Source organism: Camelus ferus, chromosome 13, assembly GCF_009834535.1.
Source record: "Camelus ferus isolate YT-003-E chromosome 13, BCGSAC_Cfer_1.0, whole genome shotgun sequence".
NCBI lineage: Eukaryota > Metazoa > Chordata > Mammalia > Artiodactyla > Camelidae > Camelus > Camelus ferus.
Genome location: NC_045708.1, coordinates 1,236,347 through 1,257,095, shown reverse-complemented (window position 1 = coordinate 1,257,095; position 20,749 = coordinate 1,236,347). Strand labels below are relative to the sequence as shown.

The following is a 20,749-nucleotide window of genomic DNA, read 5'->3' as shown; positions in this document are numbered from 1 at the left end:
CCTGTCTTCACTCAGGGGGCTCTGCGCTGACCTGGGGGCTGCAGGGGGCCATAGGGCAGGTGGGCTGATGGTCACCTGTGCACTAACCAGGCTCCCCCCTCCAGGTGCTGCGAGGACTGGACATGGGCCCATCACAGGTGCAGGCGTGATGTCGGCCCAGGAACTTGTGGCCTGCCTCTGCCAGGAGGGTGACCAGCACCTGGCCCTGGGGGAGACCCCACTGGCCACCGCCTTCTACTTAGCTGCCTTCAGCTGCCACGCCCCCTCAGCCGTGCGGCGCGTCCGAGCTGCCCTGGCCGAGGCTCGGGGGTTGCCGGTGGTAGCCACCCTGGAGGCCTGGTGCCGAGGTGACAGCCAGATCCCAGCCATACACTGGGACGGCATGGCAGTGGTCTCCCTGACGGGGACCCTGGCCTCTGCCTTCCTGGCCACCCTCTGCCCAGACCACCCCGCCACGGTCCTGCACTCCCTGGCCGGCCTGCTGGCACGTGGGCGCCACGGGGAGGTGGCGCGGCGCTGCAGTGCCCTGCTGGACGCTCAGTCCCAGCAAGCGCTGGAGCTGCAGCTGACCCGCGCCCTGGCCTGGGTCCTGTCCGGGACGCAGGTGGATGCTGGTGTGGCCGACTACCTCCGGGCCTTCGCATCGAGCGCAGACAGGACCGTGGCCTTCATTCACACCCATCAGCAGACCTACCTCCCCACACTGGTCGGAGCCCTCCAGGACTACATCTCTCAGAGCCAGGAGGCCGGGGACAGCACCAGCCAGCAGGAGACCGACTGCCAGGGACTCCTGGCAGCCCTGGACCCTGGGGGCATCTGGAGAGATGCCCTGTCTCCCGAAGCCCTGCTCCGCGGTGGCAGGTATGAGGACTGCCGGGCGGCATGCAGCCGGGCCCTTGAGGTTGACTGGATGGGCAGCAGACCCCGAGGTAGGAGTGCCTTCACACCCCGCTGAGCACCAGGGTGGAAGTTACTCCCACCGTTGCTTCACTGCGTGGTTAAGTCCTGCTTATGGGGTGGGTAGGGGTTGTGCTGGAGCTGGGACACCACAGGGATAAGACAGCAATTGCAACCGATAGAACATCTGACTGAGTCAAAGCATCAGTTTTCGATGCACACTTAGCCACAACTGAGTTACATAATGCAGGACTTACAGTTTCATGTTTCCGTAATAATGTAATTTACTACATTCATTAATGGAAGAAAGAAGAACACATTATCACTGCAATAAATCAGGGAAAAGTACTTTATAATATTTAACATCTCCAAAATTTAAAAAACCAAAAATAGAAGGAAATTTATTTAATTGAAAAAGGAAAAATCTATCAAAAACCTACCAAAAACACCATACTTGATAGTGATATTTTAGAATCAGGAACGTGGTGGCTGCTCACTCCCCTACTTACCCATCATTGCACTAGAGATCCTAGTCAACACAACAGGGGAGGGAAATGCAAGACCAGAAAGGAAGAGAGAAAGCAACCGTTCTTCCAGACAATGTAGAAACCCCAACAGAAACAACGAAAACGTGTTAGATATACGAGCAGAATTTAACAAGAGACGCAAAAGGCATTTATGTTCATAGACACCTGCAACAAATGGAAATCTAATGGTTTTAAAATATACCACTTACTGTAGCAAAAGAAAATAATTTATCTCAAAGAGTCATATGACTTTATGGAGAACAATACAAAACTTTATTCAAAGAGAATAAAGAATATGCACACACGCAGAGAGATGGCCAATGTCCATTGACAGAAACGTTTGATATGATAACAGAAGAGCAAGAGACCAATAACAGAAAAGACAAAGGAGAAGGAAGGGGTGGGGGGGGGAGGAGAAGGAGGAGGAGGCAGTGGCATAAGGATTTCCCCTACCAGTTAATACAAAGCTATACTGATCAATATAGAAGGATATTGACTTAAGGGATAGATAGACCAATAAAACAAATTGAGGGGGAGGGCGTAGCTCAAGTGGCAGAGTGCATGCTTAGCGTGCACGAGGTCCTGAGTTCAGTCCCCAGCATCTCCTTCAAAAATAAGTAAGCCTAATGGCCTTCCCTCCCTGCCAAAATAAAATAAAGTGAAAAAAAATTGGAGAGGCCAGAGGTAGGCCTGTCTTTACCTGGGACTTCCCTAACGTGTGAGAGCGAGCGCTGCAAGTCTCTGGGGGAAACAAGAGGACCGTTGTGCTGCTGCTGCTTATCCCCTACTTCAAACCACGCAAGAAAAAGAAGTAAATTCCAGGTGAATTATGTTAATAGCTAAGTTTTACAGTTTCAAAAAGAAAATATGAGACAACATCGTAAGGCTGCTGTGTACAGCTGGGCTTCTTGAGATACAAGAAGTGAAAGCCATAAAGAAAAGTTTGACGCATTTGATTAAATTGAAAAATTTAAGCTTCTGTTTTGCCCGTAACTATGGAAGATGAAAGGGCAATCCACAACAGAGAGAAAATATTTGCAAAGTACACAGCGGGGAAAAGAGGAGTGCCTAGAGAATCTGATGAATTCCTACTTGTCAATAAGAAAAAAAATCTAGTGCAAAAATTGGCAAATGCATTTCCCAAAAGAAGAAACACAGATGGCTAATAATCATGTGGAAAATGTTCGACATCACAGTAATGATACAAGTGCATATTAAAACAATGAGACACCACTTCCTACCCGCCAGATTGGCGAGAGAGTTCGCTGAAATAAATGAGCCTCACCAGTCACCCGGAAAATGAACATTAATACAACGATGGGGTAGCATTTTATATCGTCCCCAACCAGATTGTCAAAATTTTTAAATCTAACAATAAAAGATTCTGGCTTCCAGTAATGGTGAAGTAACTTGACTAGACTGTGTGTCCCACAGATGATAATTATAAAATTGGGGCAAAATATAAAATGCAAACATTTGGCAACTGAACAGGCAGGAACTGGAGATTTAAAAGATGAAGACTGTACAAGGTGAGATTCGCAGACATGCAGCTTTGCCCAAGGAAACTTGCCGATCCAGATTTCATCCATGTAGAACAGAAAGTTGCCATTTTGTTGGCTTGAGGTGTCACACGACAGAAGTTGGGAATAAAAAAGCAGCTATAAAGGTAGAAAGGAAATCCCGAAAAGGAAGGAGCCACATTCCAGGGGGAAGGGAAGCGAGACTTCAAATCTCTGTATTAAATCCATTTACATCCTTGGCTGACCACTGAGCTACACATCCAAGGGAGAGACTGGGGAGCCTGAAAAAGTGACAGGTGCAAGCTGCAAGAACTAAATGGAGATTTCAGCTGCGGCCACTAAAGAACACAGAGTTTAGAGTTTAATCCCAGCCAGTTTAACTGCCTGCTGAAACCAATCTCTCAGAGGGAGGAGGGCAAAGCTCAAGCGGTAGAGTGGCTGCTTAGCATGCGTGAGGCCCCCGATTCCATCCCTACTACCTCCAGGAAAACAAATAATTAAATAAATGAATCCAATTACCTCCCCCTCCAAAAAAAAAAGAGTCAACTCTTTTCAGAGGAACATAACTGAACCCAGAGTCTCTACAAACACTCTACCAGATGTCTAGTGTACAATTTTTTAAAATTACTATGCTTGCAAAGAAACAGAAAAATAAAATGTGAACCACAGTCAGGAGTGAAAGAAGTCAACAGAAACTAACCCTGTTCCAGGCACGTATATGCAGCAATCTATTTCATCCTGGAAGCCCTGTGAATGCAGACCATTATAAGACCTATTATAAAGCAGAGAAGGAAACAGGCAGTGGGATGCAGGAAATCCCCAAGCCCCAGCTCCTCACTCTTCAAGCAGCATTAGGTGCATCATCCCTCTTTCCGGGCCCGATGGGGCCATCTCATTTCAAAGAGGGAAGTGTTGGCTCCCAGTGTAGCCAAAGAAGGCACAAAACAAAGGTGCTGAACATAGATGTTGCAGTAAAAACGATCATGGGGTCATAACCTCAGCTCTGACCTGGTGCGGGGGTGAGGGGAGGGCGGGGTGGTCCCAGGAGAAGGACCTTGATCCTAAAATCCATCACTGAAAGGGCAGGGGGGCATCGCGACTAATGCCCATGTTGGCTGGGCTGGCTTTGAACCCAGATGAAGAACAGCGCCGGGCAGGCGTGCAGGGCAGCTGTCCACCCTGGCTGCCCCTGCTTCGATCCTACTCTTTCACTAATGGACTTGGGGCCTCCTGCCAGCCTTCACCCTCCTGGGCTACTGGGAGACTCAAGGGAACTGCCATGAGATGTTGGGAGGGTCCAAAGCACTGGACTGTTGGGAGCCTACAAGTAGCCCCCCAGAGGACACGGCCCAAACGGCAGGACCAATGCCTCTGTTCTCTCCCCAGGTGAGCGTTTGGCCGCCCTGCTGGTCACTCGCGCTGCCGCGGCCTTCTTCCTGGACAGTGGGGTCCAGGACCTGCTTCAGGACCTGCACGAGGCCTTCCACCAAAGCCCCTCGGGGGCGCGGAGTCAGTTCGAGACGGTGCTCTCGGCCGGGGACCAGGAGCGCGTGCGGGCCCAGGCGCAGGAGGCCGCGGACCTGGGCTTCGCCCACTTCCAGGAGGCCGTGCGGAGGCGTCCCGAGCTCCGCGAGGATTCGGGCCACGAGCTGCTTGCCCCGGTGACCCGTGCGCTCCGTGTCCTGATGCGCGTGGCACCGCCCGAGGCGCGCCCGGCACTGGGCGCTCGCCTGGCCGAGTGCCTTCTGCTGGCCGGGGATGTGGCCGGCGCGCGGGCACTGTGCGAGCGCTTGCTGCGGCCCCGGCGCCCCGGGGACCCTGCGGGGGACCGCGTGTCCCTGCTGGCGCTGCGCGGCTTCTGCGCACTGCACACGGGCGACACGCGGCGCGCCCAGGAGGACTTCCAGACGGTGGTGGAGCTGGGGCCGCCGCACCTGGGCGGCTGCATGCGAGCCCTGTGCGGCCGCGGGCTGCTGCGGGTGCTGGCGGGCAGCACGTTCCTGGGCGCGCTGGACTATGTCACTGCCTGCCGCCTGCGGCCCGAGGAAGCTCTGCTCATCACCAAGGCCTACGTGCCCTGGAACCAGCGGGGGCTGCTGCTGACCGTGCTGCGGGAGGAGGGCCGGAGGATGCTGCAGCGCAGGCTGGACCCGGGACCCACGCGCGGGCCGGGCCGCAGCAGGAAGGCCGCTGTCGCGGAGATGGAGACCCCCGCTGCGCAGGAAGGGTGAGAACTAGCCCTGCGTGTCAGCCGGGGCTGCTCCTTCATTCTGGTCTCCTGCAGGTAGTCAGGGCGAGGGAGGGGGTTCTTACCACTCTACAGATGAGTAAACTGAGGCAGGGAGCTGCTGGGTAATTTTCCTGAAGCACCGGCGGCAGGTTTAGCACCGGGGCCCAGGGATCTTAGCATCCCTGGGTCCCAAACAGCAGGGTGCATTTTGGACTTAGTTGTCACAGAAAATGAGAAACTCAAACATGGAGACGACACAGCAAACCTCAGCTGTAATCCCACTGTTAGCGCTTTCTTGTCGCTGCCTCTCCGTGTGCACCGAGAATACAGCTCCCAAACCTGGATTTGTGCTCTGTGTGCAGTTTTATCCCACGTGTTTTACTCACCAGATCACGAGCGTTTCCTTTGCTGCTAGGTACGTCTCATGGGCAGTCCGGTAGCCCATCCTGTGACTGTGCCTCTGCTCCTTTGGGGATTCCCTGCAGGTCTGCTCTTGGTTATAACATGCCCCGGGGAAGGTGCCGTCTCCACCATGTTCTGCCCTAAAGATGGAGTCATGGGTGGAGTTCCCGGGTCAGAGAGCACGGCCCCGGAGATCCTGGCCTTCAGGAGCTGCCCACCGGCCGTCTGGCCGCACGCTCCAGCCCTGAGGCTCCTTTTGCAAAATTCCCTGCCAGCCCAGCGGATGAGCTGCAGCTGTTTTGATTTGCATTTCTCTGGCTGCTGGGCAGTAGCAGGAAGGTGTTCTAGCAAAGCTAAAAGCTCTGAGCTGGGGGCCCCCTCGCCGCTGCACACACAGATACATGCACACACTTCCTCTGCCTCCCATCCCGTAATTCGCATTGCCTTGACTGGCTGGTGAAGAGGCACTTTCCCATACACGAGCCCGGGCCCCTTCTGGCTGGTCTCCGGGGATTGTCAGACTCCAGGCTCTGGCCCCTCTTCCCCGCGGGAGCTCATTCGGATTCCCGAGAGTGCACGGGATCATTCCCGGGCAGCCTGTGTGTTACCTCTGCAACACACTTGCACCCCGCAAGGCCAACGCTGTTATCTTATTTTTGCAGAAAAGAAAACTAAGGCAGGGTAGGCTGGGGGGTCAGCACACAGCCACGATTCTTCATCTGTACAGTGCCTGCCACCGGGGCTGGGGGGGGACAAGGGTGAGGGCCAAGGGCTGAATGTCGGACGGAGCAGCCATGGGCTCAGGGGACGGCAGGCCGGACAGTCTGTGCAGCAGGTGCCTGGCCTCTGCAGGCCAGCAGGAAGGGGGCTGCCCGGACCGGGTGCGCAAGGATGGGCTTCGCGTGCCCTCGCCTCCCTGGGCGGGTGAGAGGGGGTGAGGGAAGGAGTCAGCGCTGCCCGGCTGCCCTCTCTGCAGGGACGCCCGTGGCGTGTACCAGCTGGCCGCACTCCTGATGGAGCTGGACTCGGAGGATGAGGCTTCGCGCCTCCTGGCGGCCGATGCCCTGTACCGCCTGGGCCGCCTGGACGACGCCCACAAGGCCCTGCTGGTGGCCCTCTCCCGGAGGCCTCAGGCGGCCCCTGTGCTCGTGCGCCTGGCCCTGCTGCAGCTCCGGAGGGGCTTCTTCTACGATGCCAACCAGGTCAGGGGGCCCTGGGGGGCCCCAGCAGGGCAGGTGGAAATGAGGCACAGCTCTGTGGAGGGCACCTGGCCTCCAGCGGGCCCTGGCTCAGCACCCCACGGCCCAGACTTGGGACCAGGCAAAGCTTGTCCCAGCCCCAGCTCTGCCACCTCCAGCTCAGCCACCTGCAGTGGGACCTCCCCTCTCTGATCCTCAGTCTCCTCATCGGTGCCTGGTCTTCCAAGTTCTCGTGGGAATTAGCCGCTGCAGGTACCCCAGGGCCCTGCAGGTCTCCAGCATGCAGTAGGTGCTCTGTACTTGCTTTTCCTGTGTTACAAAAAAAGAGCCAAGAGTCGAGTGTAAGCAGAGCTTAGTCCCAGTTCTTCCAGGTAAACCAGGCTTGGAGGTGTCCCTGCTCTGGGGAGGGGGGCAGCAGAGGAGCCCCCAGGTCCTCAGTCCCTGCTGGCCTCGCCTCCCTCAGACACCGCCTGCTTCCAGGAAAAGCGTAACTTCACCTCCCCGTGAAGGCTTCCTGTTGGAAACTGGGCAGAAGATTATATTCCAGGGGGAAGTGCTGGGCTTTGGGCTGGGGGCTGGAGGACCCATCAGCTTCCTTCTTCTGCTCTGGCCTGGTTCAGGTTCTTGTCTCTGGGCCATACAGGCCAGGAGGGAAGGATGCTCTGGGACCAGCTTCCGCCCAGGGGTGGCTGGCAGGGGCAGCATCCAGTGGGCCTCTGTGGGGCTATGTCCCCCCGGGAATCCCACTCTGCCCAGAGCAGGGACTGGTCCCAGGGCTTTTGCTGTGCACCTTCTGAAGGACTCCCAGGGCCCTCTGTCACTTTATGATTTGAAAGCCTCTCTTTCCCCAAACTTCTCAGACCTACGGTAAGTCAGCCCTAAAGGTGAGCGCTCCATCGCCAATTCAGGGGGGAGCAGGCACAACTCAGGGACACTGGGACCCCCACCCAACTCCTGACACCAGCAGAGCGAGGCAGCCTAGAGCAGGCCCACACTTCCTGGATCCAGCTTTTCAGCTCTTCCTGTGCTCCCCACTGGGACCCGCAGTCCTTGCCCGCGGGTGCCGCACCCCGGCCATTGGACCACGCCCCCGTGCGCCACGCCCCTGCAAGGAGGCTGGGGGTGGAATGGTCTGGGCCCGGGCACAGGAGGAGCCGTGGTGACGCCCCCTGCCCTTGCAGCTGGTGAAGAAGGTGATCCAGTCCGGGGACACGGCCTGCCTGCAGCCCACCCTGGATGTCTTCCATCAAGAGGACTGGCAGCTGCTGCGGGGCCACTGCCACGCGCGGGCCCTGGCCATCCTGCGGGCACGACCCGGCGGGGCCGAGGGTGAGGTCCACACCAGGGAGGCCATCGCCTACCTCTCTCTGGCCATCTTTGCTGCAGGTAGGAGCGGCCCACCTACCCCTGAGGCCCCCATCCCGTGCCAGGTACAGGGGGACCAGGGAGCCTCCAGCATGGGGAGGGGGGTGGACGGGCACCAGAGGGTCTGCTCCCCCGCGCGCCTTGGTGCCCAGGGGTCTGTGGGCACCCTCTGCCTCCCGCTTTGGGCGCCAGGACAGGCGCAGTAAATGCTGGATGAGGGCAGATACCCTGGACCAGGTCATGTCCTGACGCCCCACCCCTCCTCCAGGGAGTCAGGCAAGTGAGTCCCTGCTGGCCCGCGCCCGCTGCTACGGGTTCCTGGGCCAGAAGAAGACCGCGATGTTCGACTTCAACTGCGTGCTGAGGGCGCAGCCGGGGAACGCGCAGGCGCTGTGCGGGCGGGCGCTCCTGCACCTGGCCCTGGACCAGCAGGAGGTACCGGCCCCGCCCCGACCTGGGACCCGGCGGGGGGCGCGCTTTGGGGGAGATCCGAGGAAAGAGCAAGCAGGCGCAGAGCCAGGCCGCCCGAGGGTGAGGCATCCGTCGAAACCCGCCTGCCCTGGGACTCACGGAAGCCTCATCGTCCTATCCCCGGTTTCGGGGAGACTTTCCCTCTCCTGTGAAGAGCCCCGTGCCTCCCAGCTGCATTAAGGGTGGCAGACATGCACAGCCTCGGGGCTACCAGGGCCCCGCAACCACCTAGGGTGATGAGACCCTGGCTGCCTCCTGGGCACCACCCTGAGCTGTCCACCCACGGCCTGTGGATTCAGGCTGGGGCGCGCGGTGGTCCATGGCCAGGCCCAGGGCGGGCGTTTTCAACAGAAGGGTCCTGCCCAGAGGCAGCCACAGCCAAACAGCCCCGGACAAGGGCACTTGGCAGCCAAGAGCAACATCATTGGCAAGTAATTGAAATCAGTTGTCAGCCCTGATGCTTCGCTAGGTCGAAGTAACCTGCCTGCCAGGTTTCTTAATTTTCTTAAGGGTTGGAGTCCTACGAGACGAGGAAAAATGGTCCACTGGGATGAGAGCGTCTCAAGATGCTGCTTCTGCCCATCAGGGCGTCGCTTCCCCCAAGGGCTCTGCATTCCTGTTCCCACCTGGGCGCACTCTTGTGGTTGGAAGTACAGCTCTCCGCACACCCCTTCCTGTGCTGGGCAAGCACTTACGGTTCTCAGGGACAAGCCCATGAAACAGAGAAGGGGTTCAGCCAGGAGGGCCCCTGCTGCAGGAGGCGGGCCCCTGGAAGCCCACCCCAGGGGCTCTCAACAGGCCAGCAGCTCCTCCCAGAGGTGCTTCAGGAACGTCTCTCACTCCATCCAGGGCAGCAGAGCACGTGGCAGAGAAAGTCAGCCTGCATGTCCGCGGGTCCGGACACGGGAGCGAGGGCTACCCCACCCCCGTCACACCCAGAACTTCTTGCTCCCGCGGATGGGCCGAGCCTGGTGCCCACGTGCCCTCCACCCCTTCACCAGGAGGGGAGCCCTGAGCCAGCCTGCCGGTTCAGAATCCAGAACCCTGATCCCCTCCTCTGACTTTCTGAGCGAGTCCCATAGCGTCTCTGAGCCTTTTCCACATCAAACTGGGGGGAGGGTGCTTGCTCAAGGCCATCACATGCTCAGCCTTAAGGGGTGCATTGCTTGCTCAAGGCTGTCATTCCTTAATGGGGGGGTGGAGGTGCCTATTCAAGACTGTCACAGGAGGGCAGGGTAGAGCTCAATGGCGGAGCGCATGCTTAGCACGCACAAGGTCCTGGGTTCAATCCCCAGTACCTCCATATAAATAAGTAAATAAACGTAATTACATCCCCTCACCACAAAAAAAAAAAAAGCAAAATAAAATAAAGGAAAAAAACCCGTCAGATACTCAGCCTGGTGCCTGGCCCCTAATAAGGGACTTCCTATGAGCCAACAGAGAACTGGGCTCCGTCCCGGCAAAGGTAACCAGCCAACGGGCTCACCACGGGCCAGCACCAGGGGAGGGAGGGCCCAGGCCACTGTGCAGGAGGGATCAGAGAGGACCGTCCTCCCATCCGTCCATCTCAGGGCTCCGTCTCGCCAAGACCCGCATCCCTGCCACGCCTGCCCCAGGAGCAGCCCTTCCCTGGGCTCTAAGGGCATCTGGGCAAGCTCCCAGCTCTGACCAGGAAGGGGAGCTGGTGCCGGGCTGCTGAGAACAAATACTGGGTAAAACACACGACGCCTGTCTTCAGGCACGGACGACAGGCTGTGGGGTGAAGGGAGACCACAAGCAGGGAGTCCAGGGGGGCCCCGCATTAACCTGGCCTCCTGCCTGGGGAGCCTTTCCTGCCACTGCACAGGCAGCGGGCAGCGGGCTTGCAGAGCTGAGGAGGCAGAGGCTGGGGTCCCAGGCCGCTGCAGGGGCTGCAGTTTGCAGGGAAGGGTGATGGAGGGGATGGGGCTGGGACAACTGCCGTCCCACCCCAGCCCTTCTTCCCCTGCAGGAGGCGGTGGACGACATCCTCTCGGCTCTGAAGCTTGACCCGAGAACCACGGTCCCTGAGATCCGCTCTCTGAAGCCAGAGGCCCAGGCTCTCATCACGCAAGGCCTCTCCTCCCGATGCCGGGCCGGCCTGAGCCAGCTGCTGGACACCGGACCGCCCCTCAACCACGAGGACGCCCGGGGCCTCCTGGCCGCAGGGGAAGCGCTGATCAAAATCGATGCGGGGCAGCCCAGCTGGCACACCCTCCTGGCGGACGTGCTGGCCGCAGTGGGTGCGTGGGGAACCTGGGCGTCTGTCCCCGCTCCTTTTCGCCTGGTTCGTTTCCATAAAACGGGAGCAGGCAGCCCTGATCTCAATGGCTTCTAAGTCCCTCCCACCCCTAATCCCAGGACCCGCCACCCGGTCCCCGTGTGGCCTTGCCCGCCGGGGGGTGAGACAAGGGAGTGATGCGGGGCTTCATAAAAGGCCCAGCTGCCTCATTATCTCGCGACTTTATTCAGCACATGTTTATCGAGTGCCCTGTTCTAGGCGAGGTGTCTTAGGACCACATGTGCCAAAACATCGGTCTTTCCTGCAACCTCAGGAAAACAATTCAGCGCTCGTTTGAAAGGGGAGCGCTCTCTGCAGCCTGCATTTCCCAGGCCTGTCAGCATCACTTCCGAGCCTGGGAGGCGCCCCCACCAAGGCCTTCAGGGGCCCCCGGGTCTGCTCTGGTCCCATGCAGCCCTGCTCGGGAGAGAAGCACGTCCCTGCAGGGGCCGCAGCCAGGGGGGCTCAGAGCCCTGCTACTCTGCCTGGGGCTGCGGAGTTTAGGGACCACACCCAGGTGGGACGCCGGGCCATCAGGCGAGTCCTCGTGTCTGACACAGTGTCACCTTGTCCCTCTGCTCCCGGCTCCTTCCTTCTGGGGCTGAGCCCCTCCATTAGCCAGCTGCTGCCAGAGACAGCGCTGAGCAAGAAAGGCCGTACTGGGCTTCCCGGGGGCTGGTGAGTCCCACATTTCCTGACGCCCTGCCCTAGCCCCATCCTGACTGTCCTGCCCCAATCCCTGACAGGCAACTTTGAGGAGGCCAGCGCCCGCCTGCAAGAAGCCCTCCAGCATGACTCTCCATCAGAGGCAGCCCAGGCCCGGCGTGGCCTATTTCGGCTCAAGAAGGGGGATGTGCTGGCTGCCGCACGGGACCTGCAGTGCCTGGCAGAGACAGACGCCCAGGACCTCCGCTTCCTGCTGCATCTCCTGGATGCCTCAGAGCGGCAGAGCCTCACCCAGGTGTGCACAGCCCCCCAGAGGGCCCCCACCCCAGCCCCTCTCCAGCCCCTCTGGTGGGAGACCCCCGGGCCAGGGCTCAGGGCAGCTCTGCACCCCCTATGTGCCTCAGTTAGGTTAAGTGTGGGGTGGGTGGAGGTGAGTGCAGGAGGCAGCAGGTCTGGCCATTGCAAGTCCTGATAACCCCAGCGACCTCTTGGCTTCTTTGGACGAGGCGTATAAGGCACAGCTGACTCAGGGTCAGGGAGAGAGAGGGAGGGTACCCCCTCCTCAGGGCCAAATTGAGCCAGCCAGGAACACCTGGCCTTCTCCAGAAGCCCACGCTGGCCCCCAGGTCAGGCCAGGAGAGGCACGTCCCTCCCTGTGAGTGCGCGGGTGGTCAGGGTGGGCTCCTGCAGCTGGTGAGCTAAGAGGGGCCGTGAAGGGACATCACACTGGAGTTGCTGCCTCTTTGACTGGCTGGTTTTTTGCTCCACTGTTTATTTAACAAGAATGTAAGAGCACCTCTACCAGGTGCTGGGTGGAGCCACTGCCTGCACTGTGGCCCTTGAATCTTGGGGGGGACGCCATTCACTTCAGAGAGTGTCAGTGTCAGGGATACCCTAAGACAAGGCAGTGGGGTTGTGAGGTGGCCCTAGAGGTGAGGACGTGATGGCGACAGACAGGCCAGGGCAGAGGCCTGGAGGCAGGAAAGAGCACTGAGTGTTCGAGAAACAGGCGGTCAAAAGACAGCTGGTGTGGACAGCAGGAGGGCCTGGGGGTCTGGGAGAGGTTTCTGGGCCAAACTCCAGCAAAGCCAGTCCGATGGAGGAGCAGGTGGGGCGGGGGCAGAGGGAAGGGTGTCCTCCATCCTGGTCTGACCACCTCAGCTCTTCGCTTGCTGGACGCAGGAGCCAGCCAGGCAGGTGGGAGAGGCAGGGCTGGAGGAGTGGAAACTGCAGAGTGGATTTCCCTGGAGTGGCTGGTTTTTTCTTTTGAGGGGGTGGGGCGTGGTAGGCGGTGAAGGGACCACCAGGTTGGGGGGGCTAAGAGAATCAGCAGGCTTTGAAGTTAGAGTGACTCAGATTGAAACCCCTGAGCGGCCTCGGCAAGTATTTCACGTCCCGAGGCTTCCGTTTTAGGGGGCTCTAGCACTCGGGTGCGTCGAGAAAACAGAGACCACACTAGGGGTTTCAACCAGCGGGTCAGTAGAGGAGTTGGCTAAACGGGCATTAGGGACAAAAAGAGGAAAGCGAGCCAGGGGTGATGCAGGAGAACTGCTGCCTCGCAGGGCCGAGGGGCCGAGGCGCAGTGCATCAGCACCTGGACCCGGAGGAGCGGCCTCGGGCCGGGGATCTCGGAGGAGGGGGCCTGGCTGGGGTCTCAGAGCCCGGAGTTGGCGGGGGGGGACTCTGAGCTGGACGAGGGGAGCCAGGATGGGGTCTCTGAGTTCACGAGACGGGGCTGGGCAGGGGTCTGCCTCTGAGTTCATGGCAGGCGTTGGGTTGGGGTCTCTGGGCGGGAGGAGAGAGCCGCGCGGAGCCACCTGGAGACGGGTTTCGCTGCCGCGAGAACTCGCGCGACACTGGGCCGTTGCCGGGCGACGCGGGCCAGCCCGGAAGTGGAGCGGAAATGGTCGTGCCCCTTTTCCGGCAGGACTGCGCCTGCGCGGCCCTGAAAAGGGGCGGCACACTGCTGGTGGGGAAGATGCTGCGCACGGACACCGGGTTAGCGGACTGCATAAAGCAGCAGATCGGCCCGCCTCGGTGCGCAGTCGGACTGGTGGGAAGACAGGACCACGCGCTCCCCCTGCCGAGTCCTGGGGACCTGGCGGGGGTGTTGGTACAACCTGGCCGCATGGAAAAGGGAGGGGACCAGGGGAAAGGCCGGATCTGGAATGTGCCCATTCAGGCCACGGGGAGTCGCTGTGGGTTCTTGAGAGCAGGAGGAGCCCAACGAGGCAAGTGGGTTTATCAGCGGCGGTTGGGGAGAGAAGGTAAGGCACTTTGGCAGGTTTAGAGAATGGGCCTCAGCTACACTCAGAAAAGCAAAATGAGCCTGGGGGGCAGTGGGGAGGCCTTGGCCTTCAGGGCTGGGTCACCCACACAGGCATGGCCAGGGCCTCAGTCTAGCAGCCCGCAGAGAGAGAAGTGCTGGGGTGGACAGCGCCCTCTGACCTCTGGCCCTGCCCTGCAGGATCCACAGAGGCTGAGGGTGAATCCACTGCGGCCCTCCTGGAAGCACCGCTCTGCTAGTCCTGGGGCGGGGCGGGGGGGCAGACACTGAAGCCAAGCCTCGGGGGTCATGCTGGCAGAGCAGGGGGATCAGCCTGGCTTTGACTCTGGCTCCACAGGGCCTGCAGGCGCGGCTAATTGGTTAGCAAAGTGAGAACCGTACTAGCACAAAGCAGCCCCTGCCATTCTGACCTGGGGCCTAAGAGAAGGCTCAAAGACCAGGCTGGGCAAAGGTGGTGTTTCCTGCTGTCCTCAGGGCCAGGGCCACCTTGGCAGGGTGAACAGGGTGGGAGGCTGAGTGGCAGACCCATCAGAGGGGCCCTTTGGGGAGGTGACTTTGCTAGGAGGGGCAGAGGGAGGGAGGCAGCCACTCAGGTGGGAGAAGCTGAGCCCACAGGTGGGGCAGTAGGACAGGTGAGGAGGATGCCTTCTGAGCAGGGTCTGCCTGCCAGAGAGCTTCCAGGGTGGTGGGACTGTGGGGGTGGGGACCTCTGCCCCGTGCCTCCAGCCCCCTCCAGAGGTAGCGGGCAGCTTCTGCACGGGGAGCTAACAGCGACCGGCTGTGCAGGACCAGTGAGGGGCGTGCAGTGTTCTGGGCTGACCTCAACTCCCTCCCTCCGTCCCCCCTGCAGGCCGCAGCCCAGGAAGCTGACACCCTCCTGAGCTCAGGGCAGCCCGGCCAAGCGCTCGGCTACTGCTCACTGGCCATCCTGGCGGGTGGTGGCGGTGCCTGCCACCTGCGCCTGCGGGCCACCTGCCTGGCCGAGCTGCAGGAGTTTGGCCGGGCTCTCAAGGACCTGGACCATGTGCTCCAAGAGGGTTCAGGGGACGGCGACCTTCAGATGCAGGCAGAGGACCTATGCTCCCAGGGACGCCTGTTGCTGAGCGTGGGAGACGAGGCCAGGGCTGCGGGGGCCTTCGCCCAGGCCCTCAGGCTGGCACCCACACTAGCCCAGAGCAGCCTGTGGGCGCGGCCGGGCCGGGCCCAGACCGCCCGCGTGCTCCTGTGCCGTGGGCAGCGCTGCCTGGAGGAGCAGCGCTACACTGAGGCCTGGACGGCAGCTGAGGGCGGCCTCCTGGTGGACCCCGAGCATGGCGGCCTGAGGAGGCTGAAGGCGAGAATCCGGAGGGAGGCGTCCTCGGGCTGCCGGCTCCATTGACCCAACACTCTCCGGGCCCGGCCATGGGGCCCCCCCCATCATTACCATTCCTTGTCCAGACCCTGCGGTGCACCGCCCCCCAAATCAGGGAGGTGCTCACCTGCCCTCACACCCTTCCCAGTCCTGGGATGGGTCAGCATTGGCCAACCAGCCCTGGGGAGCGGAAGGGAGACATCCTGCTTGCCTGGAGTGACTGTCCTGGGAGGCTCAGAGCCCTTGTCTCACAGCAACCTGGCCCCCAAAGCTCCCAGGTCCTTGCCCCTAGCTTGAGGCCTGCAGGTTGGCTGGGGCCCAGGCCAGCCCCCCGTGGCCCTGGGGAGACGGTGTCAGCGCGTCCCCAGGTGTGAAGCACCCTTGACTCTGGCCTGACCTTCAGGCCGGGCTCCTGCAGGGTCTGTCCCCTCGAGGGCAAAACTCCCGAGCCGGCCTGAGACCCAGGCCTTCATGAGTGCTGCTCTCCAGGGAGCCCGGGGCCTTGGGGGCGGTGGTGTGGCCCCGCCCTCCCCAGCCAAGCAGAGAGACCCCCGAGGGGCCCCTAATGAGCAGAGCAGCCGGGCTTCTTGGCAGATGTCCTGGCAGTGCGGTCTGATGTAAAGGTGTTTGCTGCGTGGATTAAACCTGCCCACCCCCACCACAGTTGGCTTGGAAAACCTTCTCCCCGGAGGGAGCGGAGAAGCCCAGCCCTTGTCCACCATGCATTCCAAGGAAGCCACGTCCGAGTAACACAGTTCTGTCTCGTTCATGAACGCAGCTGCTGGACAAGCCGTCGGGCGAAGCAGAGGGGACTGGCCACGCCACACCCTCCCATCTCAGCACTCAACTTGCTCCCCTCCCTGGCTGTCCCCTCTTCCTCTGCCCATGCACAGACCCTCTACCTGCTGCCCTCGGCTCCGCTCCCCACCTCCCAATTGACCCGTCCAGGGGCCCAGGCAGGGAGTGACCCCAGTCCTCACCCCCCTTCACAGAGGTGCCAGACCCCGGGCTGCAGGTGAAGTGGCCACATGGGGTGGGCAGCCCCCTCCCCCTCGGGCCCCTCCCCATCACCCACCACTAAGTGGGAGCCTTCATCCCAGGGGCACCAACTGGGGTCTGCTGGTCTGGGGCTGCCCACAGCTGGGCCAGGAGCCAGTGTCTTCCATGGTGAGGGACCAGGGAAGGGAGCCAGGAGAGTGGGGAGAGGGCTCCACGGGGGCACTGCCACTGGATTCCTCTGCTTGGCCAGCCTCTCTCAGGATCTTTGAGCCGTTCCCATGTCTCTAGCATTTCCCCATGCGTGATCCTCGCTGGATCACCCCATCCACCTGTCCATCGCCGTGTCCAGCTGCATGTTCATTGGCTCAGTGAGCTCCAGGAGCCAGTGTGGACCTTAGTTCAGGGACACACACACAATGGTCTGAGTGGGTCAGTTGGCTTTTCTGAGGCCATGAGGTGAGAGCTGGTCCAGGGCCCAAGGTCAGCCGAAAAGGGCCAGCCTCAGAGCTGCCGGGAAGGTCGGAGGCAGGGGGGAGATGTCCCTGTGGGTGCCCTCCCCCCAACCCCACCCCACGCATTCCCCCTGCTGTCCTCTATCCAAGACGTCCTGCCTCTTGCGTCCACTCAAGGCTGGAGCCCATCACACTGAGCGTGTGGGTGCCCGACTGCTGCCACCGCTTTCCAGGACCTCGTGCTCTTTGCAGACCCCGCCCCCAACGCTCCCTGAGCAGCCCCGACCTGCCCCACTCCCGGCTCCTCACTGCTGAGTTGGAGGCTGAGAAGCCAGGCCTGAATGCCTGGACAGAGGGCAGCCGTCTCCTTGCAGCCTGGCTGCCTGGCCTCACCTCTCACGTCTGCCCTGCCGCTGCCTGGCACCAGGACTGCTCACGACGGGCCTCTCCCCACCCCACCCCCCCGCCTCCTGGGGCAGGAGCCGGGAGGATGGAGCTGACTGCTGGCCAGCAAGCTCACGGCCAAGCGCTGAAGTGGCCCTGCGCGCCTTTCCCCGGTCTTCACGTCTGTTACTGCTCTCCTTTCCTCCCTGGGGACAGAAGAAAGCCTCGTCCCGTTTTGAAAGCTAAGGTTGGAAAGATCCAAAGATTTGCCCAGGTTCATAGTCAACTTAGCTGTGAAGTCTAGGAACCACACCCAAGCTCCCAGCTCTCGAGGCAGCTTCAACAGAAGGCAGGCTGGGGGACCTGCAGAGACGGGCTCATCCTGCCAGCTCCACGGGCAAAGTTGTCCTGCCCAAGTCCTCCCACCTCCACCTGGGCCGGGCGACGGTCCCACATCTGCGGGTACGTGTGGGGGTGTCTGTTATCCCGGCCTCCCGCCGTGGCACGCATGTGGACAAGAACTAGCAGGCTCTGACAGCCCCGGCAGCAGAACGATGGCATGGCTAACAGTGCAAATCAGACTCTTACCGAGAATGGAGGCTGCACCTTATTCTCACAAAATCACGTTTCAGTTGACCAAGAAAAGGTTCGTGATGTTCGTATATGGTATAGACAGCGTTACCTACTCTCAAGACAATAAAGATATGAATTAAATTTTAAAAATTCCTTGCAGGTAAAACAGCTCTTGGGTCCTAGAGGATATCAAATCTGCAATTGCAGAATATTGGAAACATCGTAGTAACAAAAACAGTCCAGGCAATCACCTCTGGGAAACAGTCACGGCCGTGTCCAGAGGGAAGTTCAAGCCTGGAGTACATTACTAGCCAGTGAAAATGAAGTACACATTCAATTTGAGAAATTAGAAAAAGACAATAGAAGAAATCAGAAGGCAGGAATTAGTAACAATAAAAGCAGAAATGAATAAGTTAGGAATAGAAAGACAGAAAAATAAATCCATAATATAATGCTTCAAAAATTGAATAGATGAGCCAATAGCTAACTTAATCTAGAAAGACAGAAGAGCACAAAGGAACCAAAATTTTTAAAGATGACAAGAACCAAATCACATGGGGGAAATTTAAAGAACCATAGACATTAATTTTCTCAACTCTGCAAGTAAATGTGGAGTCTGGATGAAATGTATTGGTTCCTAGGAAAATATTATTTAACTAAACTGAGTCCAGAATAGATACAAAAATTACACAGGACAATTACCACGGAGGGAAAGAGAAAGCTGTTAAGGAGCTTTTCCCCCAAAGCAACTCCAGTTCCAGATGGTGTCAGGGGAGACCTGCCAGCCTTTAAAGAACAGTCGGATCCTAATTCCTTCAAACTCCTTCACAGCCAAGAAAAAGCAGAGAAGCTTCCAAGTTCTTTTTGGAAGAAAGCATAATCTCGCCCAAGTGAAAGCCGCCAACCAACTTCATTTACAAATTCCCGGTTCAGAGAGCCCGAAGGAAACACCAACAAAACTGAGTCCAACAGCACATTGAAAAGAGGCGGTATGAGCAACGTATACAGGAATGCAAGGACGGTTCAAAATCACCACGGGAGCAGAGCTAAGGAAGAAGTCAGTCCTGGGACCCCTCCTGGGGGCTGTGGCAGAGGGCTCGGCCACACGCGATAAATCCACCCTGACACTCTATCTCCCCGTGCCTTTGGGTCTCTTCCTGTACATGACATCGGGAGGTTCTGACATCTCAGCCTCATTAACCGCAGACCACGGTCTGGTGCAGAACTCACTCAGCCAGGTGAACTGTTGGAGTCACTCCCCAAGCTGATGTGAGTTAACACGCACATTCAGGATCTCTGGCAGGTGCACCCGTATCGACAGAGCCAACCCAGCCCAGCACCGTGTTCCCCCTGCCGTGGTCTGACACCCCTAGTCTTCAACCCCACACAGACGTCCCAGGCTTCTCAGTGTCAATAATTACATATTGAAATTGTTTGGGTGTACATGCTGTTTCCTCCTGGGTCAGGCTTTGTGCTCCCCAGCCCACAACCCGAGCATCCTGAGATTGGACCCTGCTGATGGGTCCGGGGTCTGTGGGGGCTGGGCATGCCTGTGAAGGCTGAATAGAATGAGGCTCCTCTTTCTAGGCACCTGATCCACGTGAGGGTCTCACAGGGTTTATAATGATAAAGGGCTCATCTCCTCGGACACTGGAGGGGCTCAGAGACCCCGAGGGTTCAAGGTTCTCAGCTTCATCTGAGCCTGACCAGATGCCCCATTCCTAGTTTCAGGGAGTTAATTATGTCATGGGGTGAAATAACTCTAGAGGTCGCTGAAGTAGCAGCCCTGAGTTCCAAGACAGATGCCCAGCCTCGCCACCGGGGCTGTCAGCCGTCACCCACCCCCGTCAGCTCCTCTGCCTGTGCCCCTCGCCCCCTCCCAGGTACTCCCCAGCCACACCATTGTGCCAGGCACCGCACATCCGTCCTCTCGTCTGATTCCATGACAAATCTTAAAGGGAAGGCGACTGATGTTCTAGCTCTTGGGGCTGGGCTGGGGGCTCGGTGATGGAGACCTCAGGCAGGGGCAGACTGTCCTGGCCACTTCCCTCCTGTCCAGGTTCCCTAGGGCCTGACTTCAGGAGCAGCTAGCAGGGTGGGTGTGCGGGGGGACCCCCAGAGGCCCAGCTCTCATCCCAGCTCCCCAGGTGCCTTGAAAATATTTAACCTTTTCCAGTCTGTCTTCTCCAAGCGGGGCCCCTCATGCCCGCCTGACGCATGGCCAGGCAGACTGGCGAGGGGTCTAGTTCCTGCCATGCTGAGGCCCAGAGACACACCTGCCAGGTGGGGCTAGGCTCCATGCAGAGGACAGAACCTGCCCCTGAGTGCCCGGCCAGAGGGCATGGGGCAGGGAAGGCATGGACCCAGCAGTAAAGGGCAGGGGTCTACAGGGTCTGAGGGCAGCCCCAGGTACAGAGGCTAACACCCTCCAGACCTGCCCTGGTCCCAGCACTGATGAGGAAGGGGGCGCCCAACCCCTTCCCCCATGAAGGGCTGCCTCCTTGCACCCCAGAGCTGAGGCTGGACCTCAGACCTTCACACCCAACATCTACTGCCCGAGAGATGGGGAGTGGTGGGCAGGGAGCCTGTGCTGGCCCGTGAGCTCACGTAGGAGAAAGGATTAGAACCCACCCGGGGGGCGTCCCTTGCACGTGCCCCCGCAGCGGGCAGACTTGCCCAGGGCTGGGGACCTGTAGCTCCTTCGCCTGTAGACCCTTCTCCCAGCTTCTCCAGGAGGGCACCAGCACCGCGTCCCTGGGTTCCCCCAGAACCTGCCAGGCTCAGCGCAGCGCCCACTGGGATGCCAGGCTGGGCCCCCGGGCCCCTTGCACACTCATAGTTCTAGCTCTCAGTGGCCCAGCTACAGCCAGGAGAACCAGGAATGGGATGGCGTGGGTGGGAACCGCAGCTGAGCTGCAGGGACCAGGCCCTGCATCCAGCAGCCTGGGGCGAGGGCGGGGGCCATTCTGGCTGGACTGCACCCCCGGTCCTCAGGAAGGGCAGTTCCTGCTCCTCAGTCCCCTGACCTTGACCTCCTCCCCATTCAGGCCAGCAGCCCAGGCAGCTTCCAGGCCAGGTGCCAGCTCCTTGCTCTGGCTGGGCTTCTGGGCCTTGGGACGGGGGCGGG

At 59.6% G+C, this 20,749-nt stretch overlaps 1 protein-coding gene across 1 annotated transcript; it reads left to right on the top strand.

Moving 5' to 3' along the window:
* Positions 1–148: 148 nt before the first annotated feature.
* On the top strand, positions 149–19,065 carry TTC34 (tetratricopeptide repeat domain 34). Its single transcript, XM_032494987.1, has 8 exons — positions 149–929; positions 4,331–5,171; positions 6,553–6,778; positions 7,957–8,161; positions 8,409–8,575; positions 10,602–10,872; positions 11,657–11,871; positions 14,714–19,065. Exons 1-8 carry the CDS (start codon positions 149–151, stop codon positions 15,239–15,241), a joined length of 3,234 nt encoding a protein of 1,077 aa, XP_032350878.1. The 3' UTR covers positions 15,242–19,065.
* The last annotated feature ends 1,684 nt before the right edge of the window (positions 19,066–20,749 follow it).

What these genes read in the sequence shown, in the direction of transcription:
- TTC34 (XM_032494987.1), top strand. Translation starts at nt 149, where the DNA reads ATGTCGGCCCAGGAACTTGTGGCCTGCCTCTGCCAGGAGGGTGACCAG. An exon ending in ACCCCCGCTGCGCAGGAAGG is followed by an intron (nt 5,172 to 6,552) that starts GTGAGAACTAGC and finishes CCCTCTCTGCAG; the next exon opens with GGACGCCCGTGGCGTGTACC. An exon ending in TCTGGCCATCTTTGCTGCAG is followed by an intron (nt 8,162 to 8,408) that starts GTAGGAGCGGCC and finishes CCCCTCCTCCAG; the next exon opens with GGAGTCAGGCAAGTGAGTCC.